This window comes from Ornithorhynchus anatinus, chromosome 13 (assembly GCF_004115215.2).
Source record: "Ornithorhynchus anatinus isolate Pmale09 chromosome 13, mOrnAna1.pri.v4, whole genome shotgun sequence".
In the NCBI taxonomy this organism is placed as follows: domain Eukaryota; kingdom Metazoa; phylum Chordata; class Mammalia; order Monotremata; family Ornithorhynchidae; genus Ornithorhynchus; species Ornithorhynchus anatinus.
This window is the reverse complement of record NC_041740.1, coordinates 170,284-185,004: the sequence shown is the minus strand read 5'-3', so window position 1 is coordinate 185,004 and position 14,721 is coordinate 170,284. Positions and strand designations below refer to the sequence as shown.

Sequence of the window (14,721 nt, the reverse complement as noted above, 5' to 3'; positions counted from 1 at the left end):
GCCCACAACGAGCTTGCAAACTGACAGTCGGACAGACACACAGTCCCAATTCGCTGACTCTGTAGAGTAGTAATGGTAGTAATAATAATAATAATGATGATGGCATTTGTTAAGCGCTCACTATGTTCAAAGCACTGTTCTAAGCGCTGGGGAGGATACAAGGTGATCAGGTTGTCCCAAGGGGGTTAAGCCCTTATTGTGTGCAGAGCACTGTACTAAACACTGGTAGAATATACACAGGTTGGAATTAGACACGATCCCTGTCCTTCGTGGGGGGGATCGCAGTCAGACCGTGGCTCTGACTCCGGAGAGTGGAGGGTCAGTAGGGACACAGACCTTCCATTCTGCCCCGCTTTCCATCGCCACCTCAACACAACCACCCGAACCTCTCCCCTCGTCCATTTCCCTCCTCTTCGCCCCACCTCCGGAGAGATTCAAAGCCATATAAACCAAATCTACATTTTCCCAGTTAAACCTGACCCCCTACCTCCCTGCGGAAAGTGTGACTCCTCCTCTCTGACGTTCTCCGCCCCCTCTCCCCCCTCCGTTAATGGCTTAGAGCTGTAAACGCTCAATGAATACCATTAATTGATTATTCCCTGACCTCAAAGTCCGAGACCCCTCATGTCCTCTCCCCCTTTCAGCCCCTTCACCCCACTGGGGCTCCCCATCTGGCCTAGCCGAGGGAGCCCTAGTCCCCTTTCCCGGAGGGCTACTAGGCTTCATGAACTGGCGGTGGAGGGTGGGGGCAAGATGCGGGCGAGACCCCATGTGTGCGTGTGCATGTGCATGAGTTTGCCCCTTGCGGCTCTGCCTTCTGTGGGTGTGTTTCTCTATGGGCTTGTGTGTGTGAGTTGTGTGCGTGCCTATGTTTTTGAACAGAGTGGGTATTTGCGTGCATTTGAGTTTCTGAGCTGTGTGTGTGTGTGTGTGTGTGTGTGTGGGTGGGTGGGTGGGCGGAGCCCACGTGTCCGAGCCCATCAGCGGCGTCCTGGGGGCGGACTCAGCCCCCAAGCCGTCGCGGAATCAGACTCCGGCCGGACCGGACCGGACCGGACCGAGGGCCAGAGGACGCCCCCCGGCCCCAATCCCCGTGGGGGGTTCGACCTCTCGCCCCCTCTCCGCCCCGCAGGCCTCGCCCCGCCCCCGCCTAGCCCCGCCCCCCCTCCCACCTTCCCCGTCCCGCCCCCCGCGCCCCGGGCCCGGACCAGAGCGCAGCGGAGACCCGGCCGGAGGGGCCGCGCTGCCGGGCCTCGGAGCCCACTCCCTCCTCTCCCCCGAACCCCATCCCCCGACCCTCACCCTGACCTCGACCCCTCTCGAGAGACGATCGCAGCCCCAGCAGCCTCGGACCCCCGCGCAGGACCCACGGACTCGCGGACGGCGTGTGAGTGATGGCGAGAGAGCTGGGCGGTTGTGGAGTTGTCAAGCTGTGGGTTTCGGAGTTGTGGGTTCCTGGGGTGGTGCCGGGTACCGTTGAGGGGGTTGGAGGGTTGAGCCCGTGTGGTTTGTGTTGTGGCATTTTAGGGCTGTGTTGTTGTGATGTTGTGCTGTGGTGCACGCCAACTCCGCCAGAGCCGGGCCGGGAGAGATGTTCCGAGCCGCGTGTGTGTGTGTGTGTGTGTGTTGGGGGGAGGGTGGTCTCTCGGCTCCTCTCATCTGTCTGAGGACCCTTCCCCCCCCCCAAAAAAAATACACTGACCCCCGCTTGGGGGGACTGAGTCCTGCCCGCTCACCATCACGGCCAGAAACGAGGCTGGAGAGAGCGCACGGATAGGACGTCCCCCTCCCCCTTCCTCCCCTCTCTCTTTTCCTCCCCTACTTCAGCCGCCCCTTTTCTGGGAAGCGGGTATGGAGGTGTTCAGAGTGTAGGGGAGGGAGGACTGAGAGAAGAAACATAGCCACACACAGGCGCACAAATGCAGAAACGCACGTGTGTGCACTCTCACAAATGGAAGATAGTGTGACCTAGAAGACAGAGGACATGACTGGTAGTGAGGAGACCCGAATTCTAATCCCAGCTCTGCCCAGGCCTGCTGTGTGACCTTGGGCCAGTCACATAATCTCTCTGGACCTCAGTTTCCTCATCTGTAAATTAGGGATGAGATATTCCTGCTCTCCCTCAGTGTCAGAGACCAAGACCACTAGTTTTTTTTCCTTCTGCTCCCATGGAGTTGAGGTGGGTTGGGGTGGCGGGTCTGTTTTGGAGTTCAGCTCCCCCCACCCCCACACCTGTCCTCCGTGCTGATTGGAACTTGGAAGGGCTCTCTGGGGCTAGGTGATTAAGGTTGTGTAGCCAAGAATGGAGCTACTTCTCCCCTCATTCCTTGTCCCTCACCCTCTGCCCTCCTGTCAGTCAATCCATTACACTTACTGTGTGCAGAGGACTGCACTAAGCACTTGGGAGAGTAGAGTATAACAGAGTTGGTAGACACGTTTCCTGCCCACAGTGAGTTTACACTCCAGTCCTTGCCATCCCTGCTCCCAATCCTTGCCCCTATCCCTGTTTCTTTTCCCCAGTACTTGCTCCCTATCCCTGACCCCTGTCCTGTACCTCTCCCTGCCCAAGTTCCTCAGTCCTTGCCCCCATCCCTGCCCCCCAAACTGTGTCTGCTCCCTGTGTCTGCCCCCATCCTTGCCTCCAACTCCAATCCTTGTCCCCTGCCCAAAATCCTTGCCCCTTGTTTTGGGTCCTTGCCCTGAGCCCCATCCCTGCCCTTAGTCCTGCACCTGCCCCCTGTCGCAAGACCTTGCTCCCTGCCCCTGTAGCCCCGTTCTTTCTCCCTGCCCTCTGATCTCTGCCCTTTCAGCCCTTGTTTCCTGTCCCCTGCCCCCATCGTCTACCCCTGTTTCTGCTCTGTCCTTGCCCCCTGGCCCTGGCCCTGGCCCTGTCCTCTGTGGCCTGTTCCATCTCTGCAGTTTGAACCCGGGCCCTGGGTTGCCCCGCCACCACCACCACCACTACCACCACGGTCTAGGTGTTGGGACCTGGCCTTCGCTCTCCCAGAAACCACTGTATCGGTCTCAGGCCGGGGTGGCTGTCCCAGAAGGGAGGATTTCTGTGCACCTGCTAGGGCTGTTTCCTGGAAAGTTTGTTCTAGGGGCTGGGGGCGATCTGTTTTCTGGTCCTGCCCCTCGGCTCCCTTTCGCTTCTTCCCCTCGTGCCCTCTCCCTGGAGGCCCTAGTTAACCTTGCTTCCCCAGCTGGCTCCAGCTCCTGTCCCATCCCTTCCTGCCCGGAGGACCCCTGCAGTCCGAATACTAGAAAACCTCAGGTGTCCAATTTCGCCCATGGTGAGTCCATGGGGGTGGGCCTGACCATCACAGACAGTCCCCCAGCTAGTGATTCCAGCCTCCAGCATGGATTCAGGAACCTCAGGTCTGACCCTGGGGCCAAGAATTGGATGAGACGCCCGGAGCCCAATGAAGATAGTCCTCTGCCTCTAGGCATGGGGAGGGTAAAGAGTCACCCCCTGAGGTTGCACTCATTCTGAAAGGAAAAGATCTAGCGTCTTTTGGAAAAATGTGATTTTAATAGGACTTAGAAGATGGGGAGAGAAGTGGTCTATCATATGTTAAGGGAGAGGGAGTTCCAGGCAGGAGGGAGGCAGTGAGGAAGGGGTCAAAGGTGAGAGCGAGACCCAGCCAGAAGACTAGCAAGGAAAAATGGTAAGGCAGAATGGCAGAGCGCTGGCAGACCCGAGTTCGAGTTCGACCTGGACTGCTCACCTGCTATGTGACCACTGGAAAGTCATTTTAAGAGAAGCAGCCTGGCCTAGTGGAAAGAGCACAGGTCTGGGAGTCAGAGGATCTGGGTTCAAATCCTGACTCTCCCACTTGTCTGCTGTGTCATTTTGGGCAAGTTACTCCACTTCTCTATGCCTCAGTTACTGCATCTGCAAAATGGAGATAGTAATACCTGCCTTTCCTACCTGCCTCACAATGTTGCTGTGAAGGCAAAATTGAGCTAATTAATGTGAGGGCAATTTAAAAATAAAACTGCTAGAGAAAGTCAAGTTCATTGGGAAGCAATGTGATATAGTGGAAAGAGCCTGGGCCTGGGAGTCAGAGGACCTGGGTTCTAATCCTTTCTCTGCCACTTGCCTGCTGTGTGACATTGGGCAAAGTTACTTAACTACTCTGTGCCTCAGTTTCCTCAACTGTAAAATGGGGATTCAGTACCTGTTCTCCCTTTCACTTAGACTGTAATTCCCATGTGGGATAGAGCCGGTGTCCAACCTGATTGATTTGCAGAGCTTACAACAGTATTTAACACATAGTAAGCACTTAACAAATACCATAAAAAAAGAGCCAAGCATCCAAACTTGAGGTCTAGAGGGAGAAAAGAGCGAGGATAGGTTGTGAGGAGAGCTGATTGAGTGCCTTAAAGATGAGGGTCAGGAGTTTCTGCTGTTGCAGAGAGGAGTGAGCAACCAATGGAGGTTTTTGAGGAGTGCGGAACCATGTGCAAAACAATATTTTAATAAGATGATCCAGGCAGCAGAGTGAAGTGCGTACTGGAGTGGGGAGAGACTGGAAGCAGGGAGGTCAGCGAGGAGGCTGATGTGTGGTAATTAAGAGTGTGAGCACCCTGTGGGCCAGGGACTGTGTACAACCTGATTAACTTGTATCTACCCCAGTGCTTAGAACGGTGCTTAACACATAGTAAGCATTTAGGAAGTATTATTATTATTATTATTACTATTAGTCATGGCAGGAGATGACAAGCACTTGGACCAGGGTGGTGGTAGCGTGGATGGAGTGGAAAGGGAGGATCCGGGAAATATTGTGGAGGAAAAAATCAACAAATTTAGCTAGATTAGAAGTGAAAGGTGAGAGAGGGAGGGGTCAAAGATGATGTGATGGTCAAGCAAGGCCTTCAGAGGCAGGGAACATGGAGATACTGTCAACAGTGATGGGAAAAATAGGCGGAGGAGAGGACTCGGAGAGGGAAGATGATGAGTTCAGTTTTCAACATATTGAGTTTGAGGTGCCAGAGGAACATCCATATGGGGATGTCTTGTAGGCAAGAGGAAATACAAGACTGCAGAGGAGAGGATGAGGCTAGGGAGGGAGTCTTAGGAGTCATCCATGCAGAGGTGGTAGCTTGAATCCTGAGAGTGGGTGAGTGTCCCCAGGGTGGGAATGTAAAGTTTCCATCTGATATGGAAATCCAGAACAGGGGTGTAACCCAACAAAAGAAGGAGAGGAAAGTCAAGGAGACAGTGGCGGGCCGGGGATGTTGGATGGTCCTTGCTTGGTTACTGGGGAAGAGTCAGGGATAGAGGGGGCAGAGTCAAGGGTGTGGGATCATGATGATGACGATGGTATTTGTTAAGTGCTTACTATGTGCCAGGCACAGGCCACAGGCCAGGCACAGGTACTAAACACTGGATCATCCATTTGGGGTCACTGGAGGAGAGTTAGGGATGAGATCCAGCATAGCCTATGGAAAGAGTAGAGGCCTGGGAGTCAGAGTACCTAAATTCTAATCCTGGCTCTGCCACCTGTTTGCCTTGTGACCCTGGGCAAGTCATTTTGCTTTTCTATGCCTCAGTTCCCTCATCTGCCAAATGGGGATTCAATATCTGTTCTCTCTCCTACTCAGACTCTGAGCCCCGTATGGGACCTAATTATCTTGTATCTACTCCAGAGCTTAGTATAGTAGTTGTTACATAGTAAGCATTTAACACATACCATTATTATTATTATTTTGGAGAGGGGAGAGTCAGGTGGGTTGGATGGTCTAGCCCTAACCAGGAGGGTGGGTATCCAGGGGGGTGACCAGCACATTAGAGTGAGTCCTGGGTTGTTCAGATCCAGGGCAGGACTGACATCCAGAGGCCATCCTAGCAGCTAGCCAGGGCCAAAGTCATCAGCCAGCAGCTGCTGGAGGGCTGGGCGTGTTGGAACCTTATTCTGCACTGCCAGGGCCCTCCCCATCCTATTCCTTGTGCCCTTCTGGCTGCTTCTCCACTCTGCACAAGCACAGTATCTGGGAGGAGAGCAAGACCCAGTTCTTCAAGGGCAGGGACTGTGTCTCCTCCTTCTATAGCTCCCCCAGCACAAGTGTGCATGTGTGTGCATGTGTGTGTGTGTGTGTATGTGTGTGTGTATGTGTGAGTGAGAAAGAAGCAACATTGCTTAGTGGATAGAGCACGGGCCTGGGAGTCAGAAGGTCATGGGGTCTAATCCCAGCTCTGCCACTTCTCTGCTGTGTGATCTTGGGCAAGTCACTTCACTCCTCTGTGCTTCAGTTACCTCATCTGTAAAATGGGGATTGAGATTGTGAGCCCCACGTGGGACAGGGATTGTGTCCCACCAGATTTGCTGGTGTCCAACCCAATCATTTAGTACAGTGCCTGGCACGTAGTAGACACTTAACAAATGCCATTATTGTTATTATTATCCTCTGCCCATCAGACTGACAGCTCCTCCAGACCAGGGGCCACATCCCCACGGCTCCCTCGCTTAAAGCCCAGGCCTCTGACCAGAGTGTGGGGTTAGGACAGATGAGATGGACAGGCTCTGGGCTCCCAGCATTTTCCTGCCCGAGGGGCTGGAGGCTCAGTTTGTGTTGTCCAATCAGTAGCTTGACCCATCCCACAAGGAGTTGCTGGTATGTGACCCCTCACCCATGCCCCCACTCCCTCCCCTCTGGGCTCCTCAGCAGGCTCCTCCTTCCAGCCGCTGGCTGGTGGGGTGCCACCTGGGGCTCGAGTCTGGCAGCTGAGATGGGCAGTGTATGGGGAGGGGGTAGGCCAACCTGGGAGAGGAACTGAGGGGGACTGAAGACTGTAAACTCGTTGTGGGCAGGGAAGGTGTCTGTTATATTGGTGTATTGTACCCTCCCAAGCATTTAGTACAGTGCCTTGCACATAGTAAGCTCTCAATATGTTTGATTGATCGATTGATTGAGATGTGACTTTTCATTTCCAGATCATCATGGGGACCTCGGAATGGGACCCTGGTTTGCATAGTAATAGTAATAATAATGATGGTTTTTCTTAAGGGTTTACTATGTTCCAAGCATAGCGTTAGATAGAAGGTTATCAGGTTGGATGCAGTCCCTATCCCACGTGGGGCTCCCAGGCTTATTCCCCATTTCACAGATGAGGTAACTGAGGCCCAGAGAAGTGAAGTGACTTGCCCAAGATAAGGCAGCAGACAAGTGGCAGAGCTGAGATTAGAACCCAGGTTCTTTTGACCAACATTATTATTATTTTGGCTCCCAAACATGTGCTCTATCAACTAGACCATACTGCTTCTGGTTGTCCCAGGGCTCAAATTCCAAAAGGGACACCCTTCCAGACCCCCAGGCTGTTGTGGGGATCTTTCCCAGAGGGGCTAGAAGGGTTTGGGGGGAGAACAAGAGGCCCCTCTCCCTGCTGGTAGAGATCATGGGATGGGTCAGAGTGGCCAGATTCACGGCAGAGAGCGGAGCTATGGGTCGAGCGTACACATTTCTTTCCTCCTCAGTCCCTCCAGTGACACCCCCTCCACCCCTGAAATGATAGCCTCGTCGTCCACAGAGGCCAGGGTCGGGGTGGAGCCAGGCCAAGTGTTTCCCCAGTTCCTGACAGGCTAGATTTCCCTGTGAGAGCCTGAGACACGGGACATGCCCAGGTGCTCCCTGCCACCCTGGGTCCCACAAGGTATTTGTCACTTGTGCCGCTGTAACAACATGGGCTCCAGCCTGGACCTTCCCTGCCTACATCATTCTAATTGCCCCATGCGTATTCTCTCACAGTGCTCTGCACACAGTAAGTGCTTAAGTAATTATCATCCCCTGAGTGACATACCCCAGTCAGCCCTAAGCCTGCCCAGCCCAAGAAACTGTTTCTGATGGGCACTGGAAAGCCTGGAGGAGACATGGACTGGTTGACTTCCTGGGCACCACCTCCATGGATTGGGATAGACATTCAACACCCCTGACTGTCCCCTAGTGACCTAGCACGAACCACCCAGTACCCCTGACTCTCCCCCCGACTCAGCACGAGCCACCCAACACCTCTGACTCTCCCCTCTCATCCCTGGGTCTCCCCCATTGACCTAGAACAGGCCACCAGATACTCCTGACTCTCCCCTCTTTGCCCCCAACTCTTCCTCTTCATCTTTGGCACATCCCCGATGTGACACCTGGGGAGAGTCAGGGCTCTAACCTGCCACATCCTCCATTTTCAGGGTTCATCTTCAACTTTGCCACATTTTTCTGTTATCTCAAGGCCTGGCCTGGCCCCATCCCAGCCCCAGCCCAACTACTGGTGTATGGTTTTGGGGACCCAGAGCAGATTGACACCTCAGCTCATCCCTCCCTTCCCGTGCCTGGAATCCAGACAGCTTTCCGGTTTTATTTTTAGCTAATTAGTCGGCTTGGTGCATTATGACATGTCTAATTAAACATCGTTCTTGCAAATATTTATTTTGGCAAAGGAATGAGCTTGTGGGGTGTGTGTGTGTGCGTGTGTGTGCGTGTGTGTGTGTGTCTGTGTGTGTCTGTGTGTGTCTGTTTGTGTGTGTGTTCGGTCTCTACTCCCACCCCACAATTTCACACCCATCAGCCAGCGCTTGGGTTGGCCAAACTGGTTCATCTCTGCAATCCCACATTCTGGATCCCACCATCGAGTCCCCCCTAGCCCAACCCCATCCTCAATACCATCCAACCCCTCGACCGAGCTGCTCCATCACCCACCCAGTGGTTCATTCCTTGGATCTGGGGGCCAAGTCCCTTGACCTAGTGCTGGACCCCTCAAATTTTGGAATCGTGCCTATCAGTTCTACTCTATTGCACTCTCCCAAATGCTTAGCACACAGTATCCACTCAGTAATTACCCCTGATTGACAGAACCCATCTGTGCTATCCATGGCCAAACCCATTGGGAGCCTGGGTAGCTGATTCCACTTTTCCTGGACAGTCTGCTGTGGCCTGACCTCTGTCCTTACCCTGGTCCAAACTGGAGAGTGAATTAAAATAATAATAATACCAATAGTAACAATTACTGTATTTGTTAAATCCTGCTAGGTGCCAAGGAAGCAGTGTGAAAGGAACTGGCTTGAGAGTCAGGAGACCTGGGTTCTAATCTTATCTATATATTTTGCCTGTTGTGTGGGCAAATCATTTAATTCCTCTGTACCTCGGTTAGTTCATGTGTAAGATGGGGATAAAATGCCTGTTCTCCTCCATCTTAGACTGTGAACTCTGTATGGAAGAGGAACTGTGTCCAATGTTATTATACTGGATCTAACTTACCATTTAGTACAGTGCTTGGCACATTGTAAACACTTACCATATACCACAGATTTGGTATGCTCACCACAATTCCTGCCCGCTGGCCACCCTCCCTACCTGCCTAATAACACAATTATTACATATTGTTGCTATTAGTATATATTAAGCATTGTTCTAAGTGCTGGGGTAGATGCGAGATCATCATCTCAGTGCCATTGATCCCCCACATTCCCAGCCTCTCAATGCCTTCAACCCCCAGGTCCTGGGCCGTCAATGCTGTAGACTGACCCCGACCCGTTCCCAGTGTTTCAGGCCCTCAACTCCTGAAGAGATCTTTGTCACTGGCTGATCAATTGACTTGTCTCTATGGTCTCCACTGATTGTCTGTTTTCACCCCTGTGTATTTGTTTATGACTGTCTCCTGTCTCTCCAGTAGATTTCAAGTTCCTTGTGGGCAGGGATCATGTAATTCACTCTGCTGCCTGTTCCCAACTGTCCAGTACGGTATCCCACACAGGGTAAGTGTTCACTACAGTGGCCTCCACAAGGTAGACATCCAAAACAGTGCTTTGTACATAATGAAGGTCCAGCAGTGAAGGTTCTTTCAGGTCCTGACCCTGACCCCATGCCCTCTGGTCAGTCAGTGGTATTTATTGAGCATTTACTGTGTAGAGAGCACTATATTAAGTGTTTGAGAGAGTACAATGCAACAGAGTTGGTAGACAAATTCCTTGCCCACAGTGAGCTTACATCTAGAAGGTGAGCTTACAGGCTCCACACCACAAGCCCTCTCAGTGCCAGCTACCCCAGCTGCTCGCCAGCCTCCCTCCCTGCTGACCACCCAGCTGCTTGCCACCCCTCCTCCCTGCCGTCCACTCCAACTGTCCACCACCCTTCCTGCCTGTCGGCCACCCTCCCTACTCACCAGGCAAACTCCCAGCCCACCATATATTGCAGCTGCTTGCGACCCTCTCTCCCTGCTGGCCACCCCAGCTGCTTGCCACTCCTTTTCCTTGAGGGCCACTCCACCTGCTCACCATCGTCCCTGCCCACTGGCTACCTTAGGTGCTCACCACTCTCCCTGCCTCTCGGCTGGGAGATTTGTTGATCTGAAAAGTGGGGGTGAAGGGTGGACTTTCTCTTTCCCAGCAGGAACTGGCATCATCTCACCTTAGTGGGCTCAGTTCTCTGGGAGCCCCTCTCCACAGTCCAGTGGCTGGTTACTCCCTGTGTCTTGGGGCCAGAGGGTCCCGGCCACCCTCGATGGTCCCTTGCCCCTCACCTTTCTGTCCCTGCTGGCCCCCAAACTAGCTTGCCCCATTCCCCTGGCCTCCTGCTGACCTCTGACTTCCCTTTAACTACCATGTTCCTGCATCCCAGTGACCCCCAACCCTGCTCTTCTCCCTCTTCCCCCTGGCCTCCCCCTGCCCTGTGCTTTGCCCATACCAGTTGCTGCGGCTGCGGTAGAGCAGGATGAGAGAATGGCAGCTGCCGTCCTGCTGCCCAGTGGCACCCACAGCTTCCGCCGGTTCACAGCCGAGTCCCTGGCAGCTATCGAGAAGTGTGCAGCCGCACCACGGTCCAGAACAGGTGCCCATGAGCCACTGCCCGACCCAGGGGAGGAGCCGGCGCGGCCACAGGTGGACCTGCAGGCATCCAGGAAGGTGCCGGAGCTTTACGGACGTCTGCCCCGGGAGCTGGTGGGCGAGCCACTAGAGGACCTCGACCCCTATTACAGCACCCGTAAGGTGAGGGGAGGAGTGCTGGGAGAGGAAAGGCCCATGGGGAGGGGAAACATCCTGGCTAGCAGAGTTATTTGTCCACTGTCTGTCGGGCACCAAGGATCAAATTCTTTAAAAATTCCTTTCAGGGTGATTGCGGTGAAGTCAGGAGGAGGCTGTGGTTAATGGAATGGGACAGGGCTTGGGGAGGGGCCATCCAGTACATAGACACCCAGATAGGGGTCTTTCAGGCCACCGGTATGGTCTCAGGTCTGGATGTAGAACCTGGGTGATTAGGGCTGGAGTCCTGCTACTGTTAGGGAAACTGGCTCCATAACCCTAATAGCTAAAGCCTGGGGGCCTGAGCCCCATCACCCCCACAGCTGGAACCTGAGGGCCCCAGCCTCATCAGTCCCACATATGGAACCCAGAGGTACTGGCCCCATCGCCACCACAGCTAGGACAGAGACCACTCTCCTAATTTCCCCCATGGAACTGGCCCCGGGGACCACCCTGCCCCCAAGAATGTCTGTCCAATGTGGGTGGGCTAGGCCCCAGCTTCCACACTACCCTGTACCTGGGTTTGCTTCAGAACCCTGCCGGGCTGTGCAATGGATGCCATCTAGTCCCTGGTCTTTCTGAGCGGAGGGATCTTCTCATTCTAGCTGATGTCCTGACCTCTGCCCCCAGGGATCACGAGACGCAGGAATTAGAAGCTCCACCCACTCTGACCCTCTGTGCTTCTTTCCAGACCTTCATTGTGCTGAACCGGGCCAAGACCATCTTCCGGTTCAGTGCCACCCCAGCACTCTTCGCTCTCAGCCCCTTCCACCCCCTCCGGAGAGCAGCCATCAAGGTCCTCGTACACTCATACCCTGGACCCCTTCCTGGGCCGTGAGGGGATGGGGGATGGGGCTGAGGAAGGGGGCAGGGATGGGGAATAGGGGTGTGGGGGACTTGGGGTAGGGGGCAGGGGATGATGTGGAGGGTAGGATTAGGGAATGGGGGAGTCGGATTTGGAGCATGGGCAGTCTTGCCGGTCAGTTCCCCCAAACTGTAGTTTGTGAGGAAGAACAGAGGCTTGTTAGACCCACTTGCCCAGCACTTGATCTTGATCCCCCAGACAGCTCAGAGAATGAATTCTCTTGCTTGATCAACCCAGATCCTGGCCAGTGGACAGAGGCGATGCAGACCAGAGGTATTCTCTGGTCTCAGGCAGGCAATTTGCCCATATAGACTCCATTCCTGGGAGTGTTTTCATTGGCATCACCTCTCATCCGCCCGCTCCAACCCATGGGTCTGGGGAAGGAATTTGTGAGTGAAACAAAGCCTGTGCTCAAAGCCAAGATCTCTGGGAAAGACAGGGATGGAGAGAGGAGAGTTGGAAGTGTCGGATGGTTTGTGTTGGGTCACTGGAGGGGGAGTGTGACCTTCCTTGACTTCCCTCTGCACACATTAAGTGCTGAATAAATATAATTGATTGAGTCAAGAGAATCAGGGGTGTTGGATGGTCCTTCTTGGGTAACTGGGGGAAAGTCATAGATGGGTGAAGATACGTACATATCTGTATTTTATAAATTTTACATTATAAATTATTTGTTTCTATTCATGTCTGTCTCCTCCTGAAGAGTACGGTGACTGTAAAGTCATTATGAGTAGGTAATATTTCTTCCAGCTCTGTTGTATTGTGCTTTCCAAAGCACTTAGTACAGTGCTCTGCACATATTAAACACATAATAATAATAATAATAAAAAAGTATTTGTTACTCGCTTAACAGTACCTGTCAAGCACATTCTAAGCGCTAGGATAGATAGAAGCCAATCAGATCAGACAGAGTCTGTCCCTGTCCTGCCTGGGGCTCACAGTCTTCATTCCCATTTTAAAGATGAGGTAATTGAGGCACAGAGAAGTGAAGTGTTTTGCCCAAGGTCACACAGCAAAAAATGGTGGAACTGGGATTAGAACCCAGGTCCTCTGACTCCCAGGCCCATGCTCTATCCCCAAAACTGTGCTGCTCCTCAGTTCATTCATTCATTCATTTTATCGTATTTATTGAGAGCTTACTGAGCACAGACTACTGTACTAAGTGCTTGGAAAGTACAATTCGGCAACACATAGAGACAATCCCCACCCAACAATGGGCTCACGGTCTAGAATAAATAGCCTTGATTGATTCATTGAGAAGGAAGAGCAGTGTAGGTTAGATGGTCCAGTTTGGGTCACTGACTCAGAATCGGGACAAAGATGAGACAGTTAAGGGTGTTGTGTGGTCCATCCCTTAATGTGAGGATGAGTGTCCACAAGGTCAGCTAGGGCACAGTTCCTTCCATTGTCTTGGTGCCCCTGTTGGACACAGATTCCTGGGCTGGACAGCTGGGTGGTGACCCAGGAAAGGTGGCATTGCAGCTCTAAGATCATGAAGGTTTCCACATGGACCTAAGAGAGGGTCTGCCAACCCAACTCCATGGGAAACCAAACAGAGAGAGTCCTCTGCGCTCAGTGCTAGGGGGCCTAGAGCTGACACTGCCCAGAGATGACCATGTGGATCCTGGGTAGAGCAACACAGATTGCTAGGCCCTTGACCCCCAAGCCCTGACAAACTTTATTTAGGAGGTGATGCTTTCAATCAGTCAATCAATCCTTCAGGGCTGTATATTGAGCACTGTACTCTGCACTTGGGAGAGAACAAGCAATGAAAAAGGCTTGGGCCCTGCCCCCAAGGAGTTTACACTCTCCTGGAGGAGACAAACAGACATAGATTACTTACCAATAGTGGGAGCAGATGGAAGAAGGATATAACTGGTCATAAGTAGCAAAAGTGTGAAAGTTGCACCTCACAAATGAATATGTGAAGAAATAAGTAATAATAATAATGATGGTATTTGTTAAGTGCTTATTATGTGCAAAGCAGCGTGAGAAGCAGCATGGCTCAGTGGAAAGAGCACGGGCTTGGGAGTCAGAGGTCATGGGTTCTAATTCTGACTCCGCCACTTGTCAGCTGTGTGACTTTGGTCAAGTTACTTCACTTCTCTGTGCCTCAGTTACCTCATCTGTAAAATGGGGATTAAGACTATGAGCCCCATGTGGGACAACCTAATCACCTTGTATCCCCCCAGCACTTAGAACAGTGCTTTAATAATAATAACAGTAATGTTGGTATTTATTAAGCACTTACTATGTGCAGAGGACTGTTCTAAGCGCTGGGGTAGATACAGGGTAATCAGGTTGTCCCACGTGAGGCTCACAGTCTTCATCCCCATTTTACAGATGAGGTAACTGAGGCACAGAGAAGTTAAGTGACTTGCCCACAGTCACACAGCTGACAAGTGGCAGAGCAGGGATTCGCACCCATGACCTCTGATTTGCAAGCCTGGGCTCTTTCCACTGAGCCACGCTGCTTCTCAGAATAATGCATACCACCAGTCTATAAATTGATGCATATGGAAGTGCTAGAAAAAAGCATACATTTTCAGCATGTTCTAGTGAAAAGTGCCTGAGCCTGGGAATCAAAGGACCTGGGTTCTAATCTAGGTCTCACCATTTGTTGCTGTGTGACCTTGATCAAGTCACTTAGCTTCCCTGAGTCTCAGTTGCCTTGTCTGTGAAATGGGGATTAAATCCTGCTCCCTCCTATTAGACTGTGAGCCTAATGTGGAACAAACCTGGTAATCTTTTATCTACCCCAGTGTTTAGTGCAGTGCTTGGCACATAGTAAGTACTTAATACAATAATAATGATAATTACTCTTGTTATTTTTTTTTCAAGGAGGCT

At 52.4% G+C, this 14,721-nt stretch overlaps 1 protein-coding gene across 2 annotated transcripts in view; it reads left to right on the top strand.

Annotated features, from left to right (window-relative positions):
- Positions 1–1,201: 1,201 nt before the first annotated feature.
- LOC100087403 (sodium channel protein type 5 subunit alpha-like) overlaps positions 1,202–14,721 on the top strand; it is a 64,096-nt gene continuing 50,576 nt past the window's right edge. The window contains exons 1-4 of one of the 2 annotated variants that reach the window (XM_029077768.1): positions 1,202–1,387; positions 9,665–9,746; positions 10,678–10,976; positions 11,701–11,819. In XM_029077768.1, coding sequence (XP_028933601.1) covers positions 10,710–10,976; positions 11,701–11,819 — 386 coding nt within the window. In that variant the 5' untranslated portion in view covers positions 1,202–1,387; positions 9,665–9,746; positions 10,678–10,709. Of the gene's footprint in view, positions 1,388–9,661; positions 9,747–10,677; positions 10,977–11,700; positions 11,820–14,721 lie in introns of both variants that reach the window. The other variant, XM_029077767.1, reaches the window with a different exon arrangement.